General features: G+C 35.7%; 1 protein-coding gene across 1 annotated transcript; it reads left to right on the top strand.

The window, feature by feature from the left end:
* The first annotated feature begins 1,475 nt into the window (after positions 1-1,475).
* Positions 1,476-16,526, top strand: nau (myogenic-determination protein nautilus). The gene is made up of 4 exons (XM_088260028.1): positions 1,476-2,682; positions 8,496-8,654; positions 14,824-14,950; positions 15,646-16,526. The coding sequence occupies exons 1-4, from the start codon at positions 1,762-1,764 to the stop codon at positions 15,741-15,743; spliced, it is 1,305 nt and encodes a 434-aa protein (XP_088116154.1). The 5' UTR covers positions 1,476-1,761; the 3' UTR covers positions 15,744-16,526.
* The last annotated feature ends 1,614 nt before the right edge of the window (positions 16,527-18,140 follow it).

Here is an 18,140-nt window from a genome sequence, read left to right as displayed (position 1 = left end):
TAAGAATATATTACTCTAGTAAACATTTGACCAAAAATAGATATATTCAAAACCTCTTCGAATAATCACGAATGTATACTAATTCCTGTAATAGGCTAAACCCAATCGTTTATCAATATTTTCAACATTACGAAATTCATCCGCATCCACGTCTTGTCATTGATAGTCAGCTGATATCAGCTGCTATCTGTTGTTTTTCATGTCTTGCCTGATGTTTTGCAATGTTCTTTGTATTGAGAGGATAAAATGATATTTGTCCATCAAAACATTAAGGTTAAAATGTATTTTTGTATTATGATTTATCATCTCATTACGCGTATCCAGAAATCACATTAATATTTTAAGTTATTGATGACGTATCGCCACTTCTTTAGCAAAGTATACAAAATGTTATTGATAGAAAATGATAGTAATATAATAAATTGGAGAGTAGCCTTTTATGAATCACCCGGTAGACGAATTAATGTCTCCGAAGCAAGAAGATAATATCGCGTCTCACTTTATATAAAGTCTAGTCTAAACTACACTACAGGAACGGTATAGTATAGAGCGCTACACGCTTCTAATGTCCGCTGTCACCCGCCGACTTATAACGCCGGCCGCCCAACTGCTGGCACAAGAACCCCATATTTTATTTATTTATTAGTGTGATTTACAAAAACATTCTCTATCACGTATCCACGACCTATTCGCTTTCCATTATTCCCGTAATCTAAGGTGAAATATTATATTGCAGCTAATACTCTCAATAAAAATTGGTTTAAACACTCAATGGAGTAGCTATTAATACGATTGAGACGGAACGATTCCGGTAAAATGAAAAAAAAATTGAGTAATATGGTAGTTTTTTCATGTGAGAAATGGCGCATATTAGACAGTGTGTAAAATAATCATACAAACCAGCATTATATAGTAAGATATCAATCAATTCTTAACAGCAAATAGTTGTAACGAACCTAATACATTTTGATGAAACTATTTTAAGAAATTAGATAAGTGCTGGCTTGTATTCCCTTAAAATATCATTGAAGATTTTAAAAACATACAAAAAAAAGTTTTCACGGATAATAATGATTTTTATCAATACAAACACACCCAGATTAGTATTTTTTATAACTACTTGTTCGTTCCGTTAAGCTGTTGATATTTCGACGCGGCAAATTTGATTTATTTTTAGTATCTCGAATTTACATCTTGTACTCGAGTTTTGTCACAATAACAAATTTAGATAAAAATAAAACACGTGTTTGATTTGACTGCAGTATGTCATTTTGTTATTAGATTGTTCCATAAATTTAATTTTGTGCGGCTCATTAGTTTTGTGATAAGTTAAATGTCTTAAATTGCTTGAATACCGCTGTGTTTGCATTAATACTTCACGGAATTCTATTTATAAAAGATTAGCTCCAGAAGTTGTCGATCCCCAGTCGACAAGCAGTCATCCTGTTTTAGTATGTGCGAACATCGGTTTATGCAGTCTGTGAACCAACTCGACACTGATTTCACCGCGTTACGGGGACCACCCTATACCTCCACATTACCAACGAGTAATAATAACAAAACAACCACAAATTAACGCGAGAAACGGGAAAAAATAGTGAATAGTGTTTTATGTTTTTAATTTGATAATCATACAATTATTACGAGAAATCTAAAAAAAGTATCTACGATGCTAAAGTGATATTGAAATAATGTAATTTATTATGTAATTAATAAATAAAGCGAAACAGTTTTTAAAGTTAGGTTGTGTGTTGTTGAAGCATGCAGTCTTTGAGTTGCGATTTTAACAGACAATTAACTTCTCAAACAGATTATCAAAAGAAAGATGATAATTACCAAATGAGAAAAGCTTCATTCGGAACATCTTACCAAGAATATCAACTGCAAAGTACTTCTCATCAAGAAACCGTATATAATGATCCTCACAGAGGAAGCGATAATATGGGCGACGGGAAATATCGAGGGTGCTACAACAGACAAGAGTATTACCCGCGAAACAACGATAGTCAGTACAAATATGGAAATGCGTACAGTTATTATAACCAAAGATATTACGAAAGTTCACCTGCAATAAACGATAGCGGCTCGCACTTTAACACTTACGATTGCAAAAAACCCGGTGAACAGGAACCCAAACAAAACTTAAACGTAAATATCGAAAATCGAGTAGAAGTCAATTCGGCGGATGTCAAAAAGTCAATTTCGTCGGTAGTCAAAAGACGACGAAAGCAGATATCGGATAAAATAAAATGCGACGATTTTAAAGAAGATTTTACAGTGCGCGTGAAAAGTGAAAAAAATATTCATGGAGATACGACAAAAGTTGAAAAAGAGACTGTTGTCGAAAAACGAAGGAAGAATTGTAAAAAATCAAAAGAAGCTAACAACAACGATAGTTGTTTTGTAAGATTATCGCGAGACTCCAAGGACGACGATGCGGATGTTGGTGAGAACGAGGAAGACGAGGGGTTCCCCTCGGAGGAGGGCTCGGTGTGCAGCTCGAGCTCGGAGGACGGCGCGCTGCACGTGCTGGCGCCGGCCCTGGGCTGCTTCGCGCGTCGCGAGGCCGGCGCCGGCGCCAGGAAGTGCCTCGCCTGGGCCTGCAAGGCCTGCAAGAAGAAGAACGTCACGGTGGACCGCAGGAAGGCGGCCACCCTCAGGGAGAGGAGGAGGCTCAGAAAGGTAGGGTAGGGGCCTTGCCCTCGTGTAATTAACGATCAAGGTAAAACTTTTGTAATTTGATGGGGACAAGGGCTAGAAGAAGAAATAACTTTTACCTTTACCTCCACAAAATGCATTGACATTGCATTTTTGTCAGTGAATTAACAATTCTTAATATTAATTCTTAGTTGACAAAAGTTGTCAAAATACTTAACACAAACGATGATAAGGAGCATATTCATTTCCCGTGATTATTTAATGACATTTTAATAATGTTTTGTATCCAGAATACCGTTTTAATACAAGAGGAGTACCCACTTATTTATTTAGAAAAGGTTACGATTATCGATATGCAGCACGATATATTTCAAGAGAAGTTACCTGTGTTGGTATTTTGGATATTTTTTCATTATTTATTTCACTCTGCTGGTATATATAATTCGACAATACAATATTTACATAAGTACTCGTATATTACAAAATAATAACACAGAAAGCAATTACATGTATTTCATATTTTAAAGGAAAAGAAAACGAAACCGCGAAACCGGCTTCTCAAAGTTTTTGTTTTATTTACAAAGTTATTTTAAAAAATATTACATAACATCAGCTTCTTAAAAAAATAAGAAATAAATAATTATTATAATTAACAAGATATAATCAAGATAATAAGCCGTTTAGTATCCAAATTCAAAGTATTGTTAATTTTAGAAAAATAATTACCAATCAAATAAAAATGAAAAGATATGTTTCAATGAAAGGAATTGTCAGCATGAAATAAAATAATTTACATGTTTTACTATTTCTGATTTTAGTACATAAATAATTTAGATAAATAAGTTTAAAAAAATTCAACACGGAATTATTTACATTTATAAGAAGATATTGAAGTTATAACAAAACTATTTTTACGTCAAAATGATTGTTCTACATTTATGGGAATGATTATAGAAAAATATTAAGTATAAGAATGCTAAATAATATATGAACTGTTTATCGAGTAGTAGGTAGGTGGCTACGCGGGTAGGGTACCCACCCTGGCTGGGGTGAGTGGTGCAGTTTAGCTAAGTGCATTAATATGTCGCAGGAAGTGTGAAGTCACAACACATCACCAGCACCAGATGCTGGGCTACTTTATGGCGACCCAACGTCTAATTTACGACCACACTTTTTCAAGTATGAAAATAAACCGAACTTGCGACTTGCATCCTGAAAATCACGAAAAATGACATTCCTCTAATAACGGATTATTCTTTGATATCTCTGTGTTTGGAATGATTTCCAAATACGAAATGATTCCCAAAATTCCGTTGTCATTGTTTTCTGTCGATCTATCGAAATCTATTTCTAAATCAGTAAATATATTTTTATATAAAGAGACGGTTTAAATATTATATTTATTTCCAAGTAAAAAGACTCAACAAATGCCCTAAAATAATGCTTTAAATTATATAGAATAATAAATAAAACAATTACCGCGATATCATGGTATTGTTAATTGAATTATCTTGTTTCTTCAGATGCAACGTCATGTGACAGACGTGTCATTCGAGACACCATGTTACAAGTTTCGCATATATTTTTGCAGTTAAGATATTCATAAATATTTTTGTTTTTAGTATTCCTTTTGTAATAATGTTTAAGTGGTGTAAAATAAGTAAATTTGTCCATGATACTACCCAAGGAGTACCTGCCTATCCATAATATTACAGTGCCATCAAACGTTATGGCGGTGTCCTGCTCTTTTTATCTTTTATCAGACTCCCCGGTCTACTGTTTTTCGGAATGGCATAACAGATAACAGTCGGCTATCGGCTGCTAGTGTTCAAGATTGGAACGTCTTCCCTACATTCATGCTGGGTGGCAAAATAAAATAGACACCGGCTGTTCCTGACTGTCAACACTGATAGAAGATGGAAGGAATATATTAGCCAGCGGGTAATCGGAACTACATACTTGTAAAGAAGTGTCATGCGAAGAGGTGACAAGTTGTGTCGAAGTGCTAACTGTTCTCTTGCTCACTGACATGCGACACGTGTGTCACAGCTCACAGCTTAGGGGGGTTATTCAGAAACGTTTCATTTTTGACTTGGGGCTCTAAAATGGGTAACTTTCGCATATTTCGGTTTAAAAAATTACGTTTCAAGAACCTTAGACATTAAAATACCTTAAGATAATTGATAGCCCGCAACTTAATTTTCTTTAAACCCAGGTAACATTTAACGCAATTGAATTTTTTGCCGTTATGGTGTTAAAAACTGAGTTTTTATTCGAAATAAACATACGGTTTTGAAAATAAATGTTATTGAAAGGTAGGGAGTTGACAAAATATGCATATAGTTTTGAAATGAAAAGAGTTAAAAAATTATGAAAATAATTTTTTCAATATATATGTACATATAAATATATTTGTATGTACATTTTTTTATTTTGTGTAGATGCGCGGACAACACGTGTGGCTTCTTGCGTAGCCGGTCACGTACTGAATTATTTGAGAGTACACCCTTAAGATGGGATCCCACAATCCCACAGGATCCCGCATTATTATTATTAGTACGGGATCCACGGGTGAATGATAAACTTTATCAAACGAAATTTTTTAATTTATTATACCAAGATAGACTTGTTCCATACAACTTTTACAAGGAAAATCGTGAAAATAGATTTTCCTCATTTCACGACTTTGGAATTTGAATCGATAAATATGTATTTATCAAATATCTATTCCCGTGCGAATTTCGCAGGATTCTAATCTTTGGGTATAATCCTACCATTTTATCTTTTTTTCTTTCCTTTCTATGATTGTCTTTATTTTTTCACTGTACTTGTATCTCTAACTGTTTTTTTGTTGGTCATATATATTTTCAAAAAATTGCCACGCTCGAGTAACTGAAAGTAGATAGTTTAGTAGATAGGGGACATATTTGTGAATAGCCCCGATAGAATGCTTTAAAAATGTACCGAATAATAAAGTGTTGAAATCTATCCGATTCTTGTAGCCAGTTCTGTCATCTTTGTTTATCTTCTGGTGACACCAATCTAGTTAGATTGTCGAGGTGGGTGCCGAACCCAACTCGAATCACTAGCTCGACTCATTTGTGAAGGATTTACTGATTCATCTTTTTTTAGTGCTTTAGTGCTTTAGTGCTTTAGCGCCGACCTGTGCAAGCGGGGTTTTTGCAAGGCATTTGACCATCTCGGTTATAATGAATAAGTTTAGCTGTAGTTACTGTACTTACAAGCTATTGCGAGTACGAAGCCATTACTGCTATTCAATTTCCTCTCCCATATGGCTAGAATGTCCCGAACTGATTTGTTTGATTCTGATAATAAGAGTAGCGTGTTGTGTGGATTAAGAAAGAGCACGTTTCCCTAATTCCAGTGCTGTATCCAGCTGAAATGTGTCACCATACCGACGTGCCCAAGTGCTAACTTGGGAGGGGCCATTTCGTCCAACGCGTTTGTATTTATTTCCTTATGTACTCGGAACAGGATCTTACGAAATACAATAAAGTTTTTAACAAAAAATATATAAGAAAATTATACCGTATTTTGTTAAAAAAATAGTTGGAAAAATATATAATAATATATTTATTGGTTGGCGAGATTGTCATATAATAAATTCTTTGTATGACCAATTATAAAAGCTTGAGACTTTAGCAATTTTCATCTCAATAACTTTTAACCATTCGATACTTCAATAGTTTCAAAAGAAATTAAAATCAAGAACAAAATGACATAAGTATCGAATCGATTCATCGAAGGGAGGTAGTAGGCCGAGATCGTGATCATTTTTGAACGATAGGTCGATACCCTAAAGTCAGAATAAAATTCTAAATAAAAATTCTTGTATTTTTCAATCGTGTTAAACGTCTGTGTTTTGTGGCGCCTGATAATGTTGGATGAATTGAATGAAGAGGATTATATATTTTTATCGATCATTGTAAAAGTAAATAAATTATCAAACTAATATGACAACAAAAATCAGGGTTAAAAGTTTTTTATACGATTTAGCCAGTTTTACATTTTGATAGTTAATATGAACTCTATTAAAATATACATCTTGGCATGCATCAAGTGGCGTAAATAATCGACCAATTGAAAAGCAAATATACCAGAGACAAATGAAATACTTCACAGGTAGGCACTGATAGAAATTATCATTGGAAATCTCGTTCCGTTGTACTTCGGTAGATACATTTTAAACCCGGCTTCGGGAGAAGGCAGTGAGGAGTTAGTGGTTTAAGTTAGGGGGTAATAAAATCCTACGACTAATTTAGAAAACAGTGAGAAGAAGAGAAGTTTCGTTGGAGCGTGCCGTTTTCGACATTCCTACAAACCAAAATACGCTCAGATGAATGACTTATTACGTGATTTTATTTAGCTTCACTTTTTAGTGTTTCATTTGTAGGCCGTGTGAAGTTTTTCAACAAAAAAATCTAAAAACTCATTAAATTTGATCCAATTAAACTATTTTTACCCGGGAGGAATATCCAATTTCCTATATATAAAGGATATTTTTTTTACTGTTTTGTGTTACAGTCCATATAGTTAATATTTCATCATTTTCATTTGCAAAATTAGCTTTATCAGTTGGCAATATACTCGTATTTCGTCACAGGACGAAATAACACATTTCAAGTATATAAGTATATGTAATCTTTGCATTGGCAGGTGATAAGAACTATTTAAATTTCGCGTGGTGTTTTACCTTAGATTTCGCGTAGAGTTTTTAACTTACCACGTTTCCTACAAAAGTGTTTGCTTTATTTTTCTTTAATACAGTATTTGTGAACGTAGCTTAAATTAAAAGTGGAGTCGATGCGCATATCCAGTTACTTGTGAGTGTAAACTCGTGTCCCATCGGAACTATTAAACGTAGAGTCAATTAGTGAAAAAAAGGTAAGTGATAATGTGAATACGGATGAGTTGCGACGTAATTGTGTTTTTTTTTCTTCTTTCTATCTTATTATTTTAAGTATTATTTAACCTCTTCTTAATTTATTTAGACTTATCATGAAGGGAGGTTTTGAACAAGGACAATCTGATAATATAGCGCATTTTGAAATTACTTTGCATGTAAGCCGAATTTTAAAGTTCAAAAATTCAAGGTGTTTAATTTTTCAGGTAAGAAAATAATTATTAATCATTTTATAATATTGATTCTCATTAAAATAAAAAATTGTTACCTTATAATCATCTTTTTAAATTCAGCTTTATCGGGTGAATACATAACCCCAATGACGCACTACTCGTAACTTAACACTTGAAACTGGCATTCCGTAAACAAACAACCCGTAAAAATAGGAAGCGACATTTTTGATAAAACCAAGGGATGTCGTCACATCGCAAAGTATGACGTCGGAAATTCTCGTTTTTCGTTTTATTAAAATGACCAGAGTTTAATCCTTTATATCTCCTTTATTTATTTACAGATTTCAATAAAAACAATACCAATTGTTTTGTGATATTTTTATGTTATCAAAAAGACCTTTACAGAATTCCTATTGCTTTCTTGAAAAATTAAGTTGCTTCTGTTTTTATTCACACGAGGTACAGATCGACGGTGATTTCTCTGAAAATTATAATTTTCATTGGATGGGATGAGACTTTGGAGAATGGTTTACGAACTTTTACAAATGTAGCATAGATTAAAAAAAAGGAATAAGGAAAACATACATTTGTCACTGCTCTAATTGCGCAACATTTCGGTCTCGAAAGGATAAGTATATTTATGACTATGTATTGTTTAAAAGGTTGTAAAGTGTAATGGTTTAGCTAACGCGCTGGAGGCCTGAATTTCCTATTCTTCTGAATTCTGTTGTATTTTACAGGTGAACGAGGCGTTCGAAGTGCTAAAGAAAAGGACATCATCCAATCCTAACCAGAGGCTTCCCAAAGTGGAGATATTGAGGAACGCCATCGAGTACATCGAGGGGCTGGAGGAGGTGCTGCATGGAGCCAAGGGAAACCAACTCACCAACAAGTACATCGTAAGTACCTACTACTTCGTATTACTAAAACTACAACATTCATCCTGATGTTTCTCGGGATCGCTGTCTGGTTCTCTCAAATTTTAAATGTCGTTCTTCAATTACGTTACCTTAAAAATGAATCGTTAAACCGAATTGAATGATTTGCCCACTACGGGCACAACGCACTACATTGCTCACCAATAATATTCATACTATGTACATGGAAATCGGCGTGTTATTTAGTGTCATCAATTCTTTCAACCTTATAAATACTTCAGCGTATTGAAAGAAACAACGTGAAAGAGAAATGAAATAGGCCCACGCCGTAATATAGGCATTTGGTAGTAATCAGATACTGACGGTTTATCTGACTAATGCAAATAATAAAACTTATCATAATCAAGTTCCCTTTTGTGTTTTTGGTCAGGGTCTACCAATATTGCTGCCCCCGAATTTGATTATCAGAGTTGTATACCGTAACTACTAAAGTGTCCATTTAGATTTTAAAAAATCACATCCAAAATAAAGAAAACGTATGATCTGTGCATGTCCCCAGGGTGCGTATTTCCGGCAAATAGACTAAAATAAAACATTTAATAGCCAATTAGTCGCCGACGACTCTAACACTACTCGCTACTTAGTAGCACTAGTCGGAGACACGCGCCGCCATTTCTAGGTCGGCGTTTAAAATTTGAAAAATATTTTTCGTAATGTCTTCCCTAGACTCGGCAATAAATCTACCGCGTCACTCGTCCTATCTCCGGCTAACAATTTCTTATAACTCGGGGTATTTATATCTTTATGTGTCCCTCCGCTTTATAAATATATTGACATCTCGAGAAATAAATCTCCGAGGGATTTGATTAACAGGCGGATGTTTTATTTCAACTTTTCCAGACACAATTATTAAAAAACCAATATATTCAAAATCCACGATTAGTTTAGTGATCCATTTTCCGCATGTTCGCCTGGATTTATTGTGCCCGGCTTTTTACATTTCCCCGTAATAAACAACCTCTTGTAACATTTCCGGTCGCCGCGATGGCTGAAATGGTTACAAACTTGACACCCAAGTTACGAATTGGTCACAACGCCACATTTATGTAACTTTTCCAATGCTGGGGAAGATTTTAATTTATTTGAATTTGCGATAAAAAAATCATCAAAAAATGTGCGATAAAAGTGTCGACATTATTTTTATTTGATTATCTACATAAAATTGTAACCATAATTTTTCATTGATTTGTACAGATTTTCAACCATAAAGTACCTGTCAAATGTTTGAAATCCGTGTTTAAACTGTACCTACGCGGAGTGTTTGAAAGAATTTTCTTAATTGAAGGTTTTACAACATTTCATTTTATTTATCAAAATTTCCACGTTGATTTTAACAAAACGTCCACGGTGATGAATAACAGGCTAATGCAAATATCTTATTTAGTGTATGGATTATATATGCATGGTGTATAGTTAAGAGTGGATGGAATAGGATGTAGAAGGCAAAACGCGTGTCCACTCTCCGAAATAATGTGAGTCCCAGTTTTCTAGACTAAACACCCATACATCATGTCTCACGGCTACAGACAAACAGACACTTATGAATGGCCTCTTAGTTCAAAAGAAAATATAGACACACAGGAGAAAGTGTCGATTAGATAGAGACAAAAACAGATTCCTCTCGACTCAACTTATAAATACAGTGTGTTATTGTTTTTCTGCTGCTATCTTACTAAAAATCTGTCGAATGAAGTTACATTAAAACGCAAATTGATGAAGTTTACATTTCTCATATAGGCAGCCGGCAGTCATTTCTATCCAGGTAGTCCGTATCTAACACGATCAGCCATTCCTAGTCCTCGCCAGTCGTGTTCATCTCCCATCTTGAAGACTCGCTGCATGACCGGTTATTCTAACTTCGACTCGGATTTATCCGCTTATTGGATTTCCTGTCTCCGAGGGATAGCTCGTTCCGTGGCTTTTTGAGTAACAGCCAGATGTGACATACTTTGCTGCGTGAGAGATCCTCCTGTGTGATTGATTTGGAGCAGAGATATTCTGTTCAGTAATTGATCCTGTACGTGCGTGAAGCTGCAACATGTGACATATGCCCCCGCACAGAGGCAGCTATGTTGGCCAGTCGCCAGGCATCCCGGCATCCCGGCATCTCGGCTCCCGGGTTCGTGTCCCCGAGTTCTCCATCCATTGTAGTTTTATTACAATCAGAATAGAATTCCTTTATCGAATCGGCTACACGTTTTTCCTAAATTACTACATACTAGAGACTGGAGACGACAGCTTATTAACTTGTCTTCATTTGACAAATGTGAGACTTATATAACACTACTATTTACATTTGTATGTGGTATATCGTTCTGCCTCAGGCAATACAGCTGTCCAAACTTAAAACACAGTAAGGGACATTTTTTTGGTACGTTTTTTTTTGCATTTTTGGACTAAGTAGAATCTACTTAATCCAAAAATACAAAAAAACGTACTACAAAAAAATGTCCCTTACTGTGTTTTGAGTTTGGATAGCCGAATAGTGACTAAGTGAAAATTTTTGAGTTTTTAATTGAAAATAAAAATGGGTTCTTTAAAGTATGTTTTCTTCTACCTGGATAAAGTTACTGTGCATATATTATATAAACGTGAACTAGAGTTATATGTGTTTAATTATTTTTCAACGCAATGGATCAATCTTAGGGTAGCTTTGAACTTCTGGTAAGGGTCAGGGGTTACGAAAATGTTATTGTTTTTTTTATGTATTTATTTAAACCATATCTGCTCCCTATGTGGGGCATATGGAGTCCACAAACTGTCTCCAAGCTTCTCTGTCGACTGCCAGCTCCTTTGCATCCTCCCAAGTCGGATCCGCGTCCCGAAGTTCTGACGAGAACTGCCGACGAAATGTCGGCCGTACTGGGCTGCGCGAACCTGATGCCTTGTAAAAGGCTCTCGGTAGGCATGCGGAGTACATGGCCAAGCAAACTGAATTTCGCCTTTTCTTATCTCTTCATTCCTCACAAAGTCAAACCACCGCACGCCTAACATTCTTCGCAGACACCTATTCTCAAAGCCAAGTATACGGCTGTTCTGGGCCCTTGTAAGGTGCCATCTTTCACAGCCGTATAAGAGAATAGGAGCAAAGCAGGCCAATGCCTATACAATGTATAGGCGGCAGTTGGTCTTCGCCGAGTATAGATCCGATCTCCAGACAGCTTTCATTCTACAAAATGCAGACCCTGCGAGTCCTAATCGCACTCCTAGTTCCTTCTGAAGGCAGCCATTTCCAGTTATATAAACTCCCATGTACTTGAAACTCTCGACCCCTTCGATGAGCTGGTTCCTCAACGTCAAGGGTTGTTGGGCATCTAGGCATGAACTGTTGCACAAAACATAGGTTTTTGCAACATTTATTTCAAGCCATGGGGCTTAAAATTCGCACATGGGTGCGAATAGTTGAGTTGTTAACCTTAATTATAATAAATGTTAACCTTAATTATAAATCTACCATTATCTTTATTACCTTTGATAAGAAATAACTACCGTAAATTTTATATTTAAAAAAACGCAGGACATCCCTATACTAATAATGTGATAATGTGAAGTAGAAGGAGTTATCAACCGACGCACAGTGTGTAATATGACCGATCTAATTTTACTTTAATAGTGATAAGATTATTATTAGCATAAAAAATGATTTTATGAACAATTGAAATTATATTTAGTAGCAGGTTGGTCTATACAGTAGGCTCTAGTTTTGTGTAGTGAAAGTTAGGAAAAAGTGCCGAGGAAAGCCGAGAAAATTATATGAAAAACACCTTGGAATTTGTTGCAATAAAAAAATTAAACACATTTTTTTAATTAAAAAAAATGTGTATGGTATAACCAAACAAAGCATTTTGCTACAATATTATTATTAAAGTTATCAAAAATTAAATATGAACATAAAAGGCTATTTAAAAAAAACATTGCTTTTTATTCGCTGTCGAATTCACTGTCTTCAGTATATGTATTTTCTGATGTATTTTTGAGTAAATTTAGATTTGCAAATACTTTCGACTTTCTCGGAGTGGATTTCCTCAAACTAGAAATTAGGGAATCTGAGAAAATTAACAACATCGACATCAAATCTCTGTTTATTATGATTGACATTTCCGCGTCTGGTTCGCCCTATATTGCATAGATTGTAGAATCTTCATTCCTAGCTTCCTGTGCCTCCTCTGAGAGCTATCCTATTGGTAAAATGTAGGAAGCGATTATATCTGCACCATGCAATAATATTTTGTTGACAGTTGTTGGCATATAGTACCACGGGTTTGACTTAATGTACATATTTTGTTATATATCAGTGACATATTCAACAAATAATTCCACATTTATTTCATAGTGCATGGAATTGGTTTGATTATCTGTTAACTTCTATTCATTTTAATGATAGTAGCACGTGTAAGTCATGCACTTGAAAGTTCGTTCAAAATATTGGTGCATCCCTCTTTCTCGATACCCGCAACGTTACCTCAAATATTAAAGTAGTTTCTTGTAAAGATTGCAATTTATTAATATTTTTGACATTCTTTTTTTTTAATTGCAGCTCTGCAATTTTCAAAATCTTTAGATAATCGACTTTTTCGTTAAATATTTTTTTTATTTGATTCAATCATTGGTAAAATAAAAGGATGAAATACAGTTGGAAGCAATAACTCTTTATTCAGCTTGTTTGCATTTTCTGTTAAAAATATTGCTTCACTGTAATGCTTTTTCTTTCGTCGGTATTTTATTTTAGGGCCCAGACGCGATATTATTTATAACATTATTTTTTTAAAGATTAAATTAGAGTTTTTTAATGGAATTTATTAGATATATAGTTCCAGAGGTGCTAATTACGGTTATTTTTTTTTTGCTATTCTGCCATACGCCATAAAATTCTCTTCTCGAAATTGATGCACGACCCACTGAAAAATAAAAATATCTCTTAAACGGGGAAATTCGGGGAAAGGTAGATTATTGTATTGAAATAATAAGGAATTAAACTTATTATATACATTTATATCAAAGAGGGGTAAGAGGGGGGTTTTTTCGAAGGTCTAAGTGAATGCACAATTAAAATATTTTCGCCCATTTTTTAACATGTTTTATAAATTGAACGAATTTACGTACTAATACGAGTATATTAAGTATTTTTTAGAATAAATATAAATAAAATACTGTGTTCAATAACGTCTATTTTTTTAAAGTATTTAAAACACTTAAGTCCGACAAATATCTAATCAAACCGGGTGTTGATCCGCAACTGACTAGGAGTTGAAATCTGGTGTCACGCTACTCATCAACTTTGCGACGTAAAACATAATACATATTTGAGCCTAAAAATAAAACAGGTATGCAGAAGATTGCACCGGTTATTAATTAAGAAGTTTTGATATTCAAATATGTAAAATTAAAATATGAAAAAAACGATTAAAGTAAAGCTAGATCGGTCATATTGCACACTGTGCGACGGTTCCAAATTCACCCAGATATTATTTAAATTCTGATACAATAATCCATTTACATAATAAAGTTATATAAAATCATAGTTTATATGTTATAATCAATATAAAACATTTATTTAATTCATTCTATGAGAAATATGATATAAAATCACGGTTTTCAACACCTGGCTTGAAAAGCCAGTTTTTACCGACATCATCCGATGAAATCCCGTCACTGGTCAAATAAAATAAAAGCGGAAAAAACTATACATGTAGTTGTTGTTTTATTATCATCATCATATCAGCCCGTTGAGGTCCACTGCTGGACAAAGGCCTGCCCCTTCCGCCTCCACTCCTCCCGATCCTGCGCCGTCCCCATCCACTGTCTTCCAGCAAACTTCCTGATGTCGTCCACCCATCTCATCGGTGGCCTCTGGTTTCTCGGTCTCCACACCAGAACGCATTTCGTCCATCTGTCGTCGGTCATTCTGGCTATGTGACCGGCCCATTTCCACTTCAGCCAAGCAATTCGCTCTACCATGTCACAGACCTGTGTCTGGCGTCGGATCCAATCGTTTCTTTTTTTGTCTCTTAATGTTATTCCAAGCATAATTCGCTCCATTATGGAATGTTTTATTATAGAATATAATTTTGGCTGCCTAATTAGCAGTAATACCCCTATGTGCGTCGCTCAGAACGTTCGCTTGTTGCAGACGCAGTCGGGCACCTTGCTCCCCGCAGGGGCGGAGCGGGGCGGCGGGGAGGAGGGGGTGCCGTGCCGTCTGGCGGACGCGGAGGCGCGCGCGAGGGACAAGCACCTGCAGCCGATTACTGACAGAAGTGAGTATATCGCCGCTAACTCGAGCGTTTACGCTATTATTGGCGAATCGACGGGCAGTGTTGGGCCAGAGCTTCCAATCCGTTTGGTTTTTCGGAAACCTGCTCTCTAATTTAAAAGTAGAATATATTCACTCACCCGCGACAGAAATGAACAAGACTACAGCGAGATAATAATGCGTTATGTTGTGACGGGAGTCGCCAGGGCGCTAATAGCGCGAGTGTTTGCCCTCGCCGTACTGTGACGGGCCGCACAGTGGAGCCGCACTGTGCCGCCGCGGCGGCTGCGGCTGGAGCGTGCGGAGTAATGGCGCGGAACCGCCTCTCAACTTGCGCCTCTCTCGACTCCTTAATCACTTCCGTCACTTTTATTTATACATAATGTCATATCTCAAGAAAGAAAATGAGAAAAAACTCGTACTCGTTCGAGACCCACAAATGAAGTCTCAAATGCAATTGGCGGGCCACCCGGTTTGTCTACGATTCCCGGTAGCGGCAAAATGCTATTATTGCGTAGGAAAAAGTATACGAAGTTCAGTTATTCTTTTTGTTGGCATTATCGCTGTGACATCGCACCATCACTTATGGAAAAATATTACTATTTATTAGTATTTGTCCTTGTCTTCGTTCAAATTATACCTGGAACTTATCGGGAGTTCTGAATTGGACTGTAATAGTAATGAGGTTCCTTGTTCCAGGGTTTCCTTCTAGCGGTGGCTCCAGCCTAGATTGCCTCAGCCTCATCGTGGAGAGTCTCAAGGAGCGCTCCTCCAAGGCGAGACCCGACCTTTCGTAAAGTAATACAAACTATACGTCAGCCTCTTTTTTACCCAATGGGTTATTTTCTCTTGGGGGAATTAAGGATTTGACATACTCTACATATAAAAGGTTTTTTACTCATCACATTCTCTTCCAAATATCAATAATTTAGTTGATCAATGTTCGCGACTGCAATACATCGCATCACTGGTTTAAGTTTTGCGATTTTGACTCTCGCGGTCGAAACAGCTAATGACGTCACACTTGACGATGTCACGAATAGTTCGTTTGTCCCGCAATTAAAATGTTGATAGTTCAATCCTTTATATTTTCCTTTACAAATATCTTAGTAAAACTGTTAGTAAAAAAGTGATAATAGCCAAAAAAAGATAGTTAGATTTATAGCAATTTATAGCACGCCTGCTTACTGCTTGGCACAAGGGTACCAAATGTTATTGCTCAAATTATATTAATTGTATTAAAAATCAGTGGTCTTAGGTCTAATTTTTACGATAATTGCAAATGTAATTATCTTGAGGTTCGTTAATCGCTCGGAAATTCTGTTAGTATTTTTGCCATACATTTTGATCGTACTAAGATGCACTTGAGCTTAAAATATGCGGCGGAATGGATTAATATAATTTAATCAATCGTCGCCAAAGACCTCAAACTCGCAAGAGAACAATGTGACCATCCTCACAATCTTTAGAGCTTTAGGTTAGATTGAGGGACTTCGGTGCTCTGTGCACCACTGAGTGTAAAAAAGAGTCGAAAGAAGTATTGCCAATTAATAAAAGTGAAAAATAACAAAAATATAAAATTATTTTATCAAATATATTTACTTGTTTATGAATGAATCGTTTGACCGAGAAAAATATTAAATTTGCAACTATTATAAATAGATCCAATACCACAAAAATGTTCCTATTCTTCAAGAGTTTGCTCAAAATGTGAATTGTCTAATATATCGAATACCAAAATATTTATAGTCAAATTAGTAAATAAATTGTAATAAGAAATGAGACTAATACATATAACATTCTGTAGTATTTTCTAAAATGAAATATATTGTAAATACCATATACTGTTATTGGAGTGAATTCATGTAGCAGAGAAATGAAAAAGTGATTTTTAATAAATTTAAAATAAGTTTTTTATGGACACTTATTATTTTTTCTTCTCTTATAACTGATTCAGAGATTTCAAATTTACAGTTCAATCGAAATGCCCTTGAGGTACGAGTATAACGAAAATTATAATTGAATATTACCCTACATTTAAGTGAAATTATTATAATTATTGGAGTGGACTGATCATTTTGAGATGTCAATGTAATTTTGTCATCAAATATAAACTCAATTTCTCCACGGCTCTCCTCGACGGACCCGTGCTTGTACGATACAAAATGAAATAGTATTTTTCAGTTGTAAAGAAAATATGTTTTTTAGATAAGAAAGAAGTTGGGTCTGCACACCTTACTTTTTTTATACTCATTTTTTGTATCATTTTAAAACAAAATGTATTATTAACATCTTTTGATCAGATAAAGGTCACTAAATAATGATTCGGTAACACAAAATACAACATGAAATTGATTGAATAGACTAAGGACTCCATCTCCTCGAGTTCCCCAAGTGCCGTAGCCGACCATTCCCATTACCCTCATCTATTGTATATACATTCCTCTTCCATTTCCTTTTCTATGTAGCGGTAATGTCCTTCACGTTGAGTTGCTCTACTTGCGTCATAGCAATTAAATATACATATTTCACTCCTACATCCAAGTATACCGCAGGATTTGACGTATTCGTTTGATTAATGATCAAGTTAACAACGCGCCTATCCGATGCAGTGCTCTACGCACCATCGGGTGGGATTCGGATCGTATTGTACTACTACTACTGCTACCATCACGCCGTTTCCCCACAGGGGTAGGCAGAAAGGATGGAACGGCACACTCTTCGGTCCTGACATACACTCTTCGCCTCCTTCACATCCTTATATCTAGTCGTACATGCCCTCCGATTACGCAGACTTTTGACACCACCAGATTTTAGGTTCTGATTGATCTGATCGTGCCAAGTGTTTTTCGGTCGTCCTCGTTTTGTTTTCCCGCTCACATTCGCCACATATATTTTCTTAGTCATTCTTTCGTTATCCATTCGCTCCACATGCCCATACCACCGTAAAGAACTCTTCCTAATATTTTCAATTATTCCTTGTTCAGCCTTACATTCCTTTCTTATATCTTCGTTTTTAATTTTTGAATGATTTTCTACACATTCGTCTGAGGGAGTGCATTTCAGCGTTCACTCTGCTTTCATCCTTCCTTTGCCAGTTCCATGTTTCACTTCCATAGATTAGTGTCGATACCAGCACACCGTTCTGAACCGCTAGCTTGGCTTCATGGATATGTTTTTATTTGCAATCACTC

Source organism: Brachycentrus maculatus, unplaced genomic scaffold (assembly GCF_059751285.1).
Source record: "Brachycentrus maculatus isolate JH-2025_06_01 unplaced genomic scaffold, ASM5975128v1 h1tg000122l, whole genome shotgun sequence".
In the NCBI taxonomy this organism is placed as follows: domain Eukaryota; kingdom Metazoa; phylum Arthropoda; class Insecta; order Trichoptera; family Brachycentridae; genus Brachycentrus; species Brachycentrus maculatus.
Note: the sequence above shows the minus strand (reverse complement) of the source record. Positions and strands in the feature narration are given on the sequence as shown.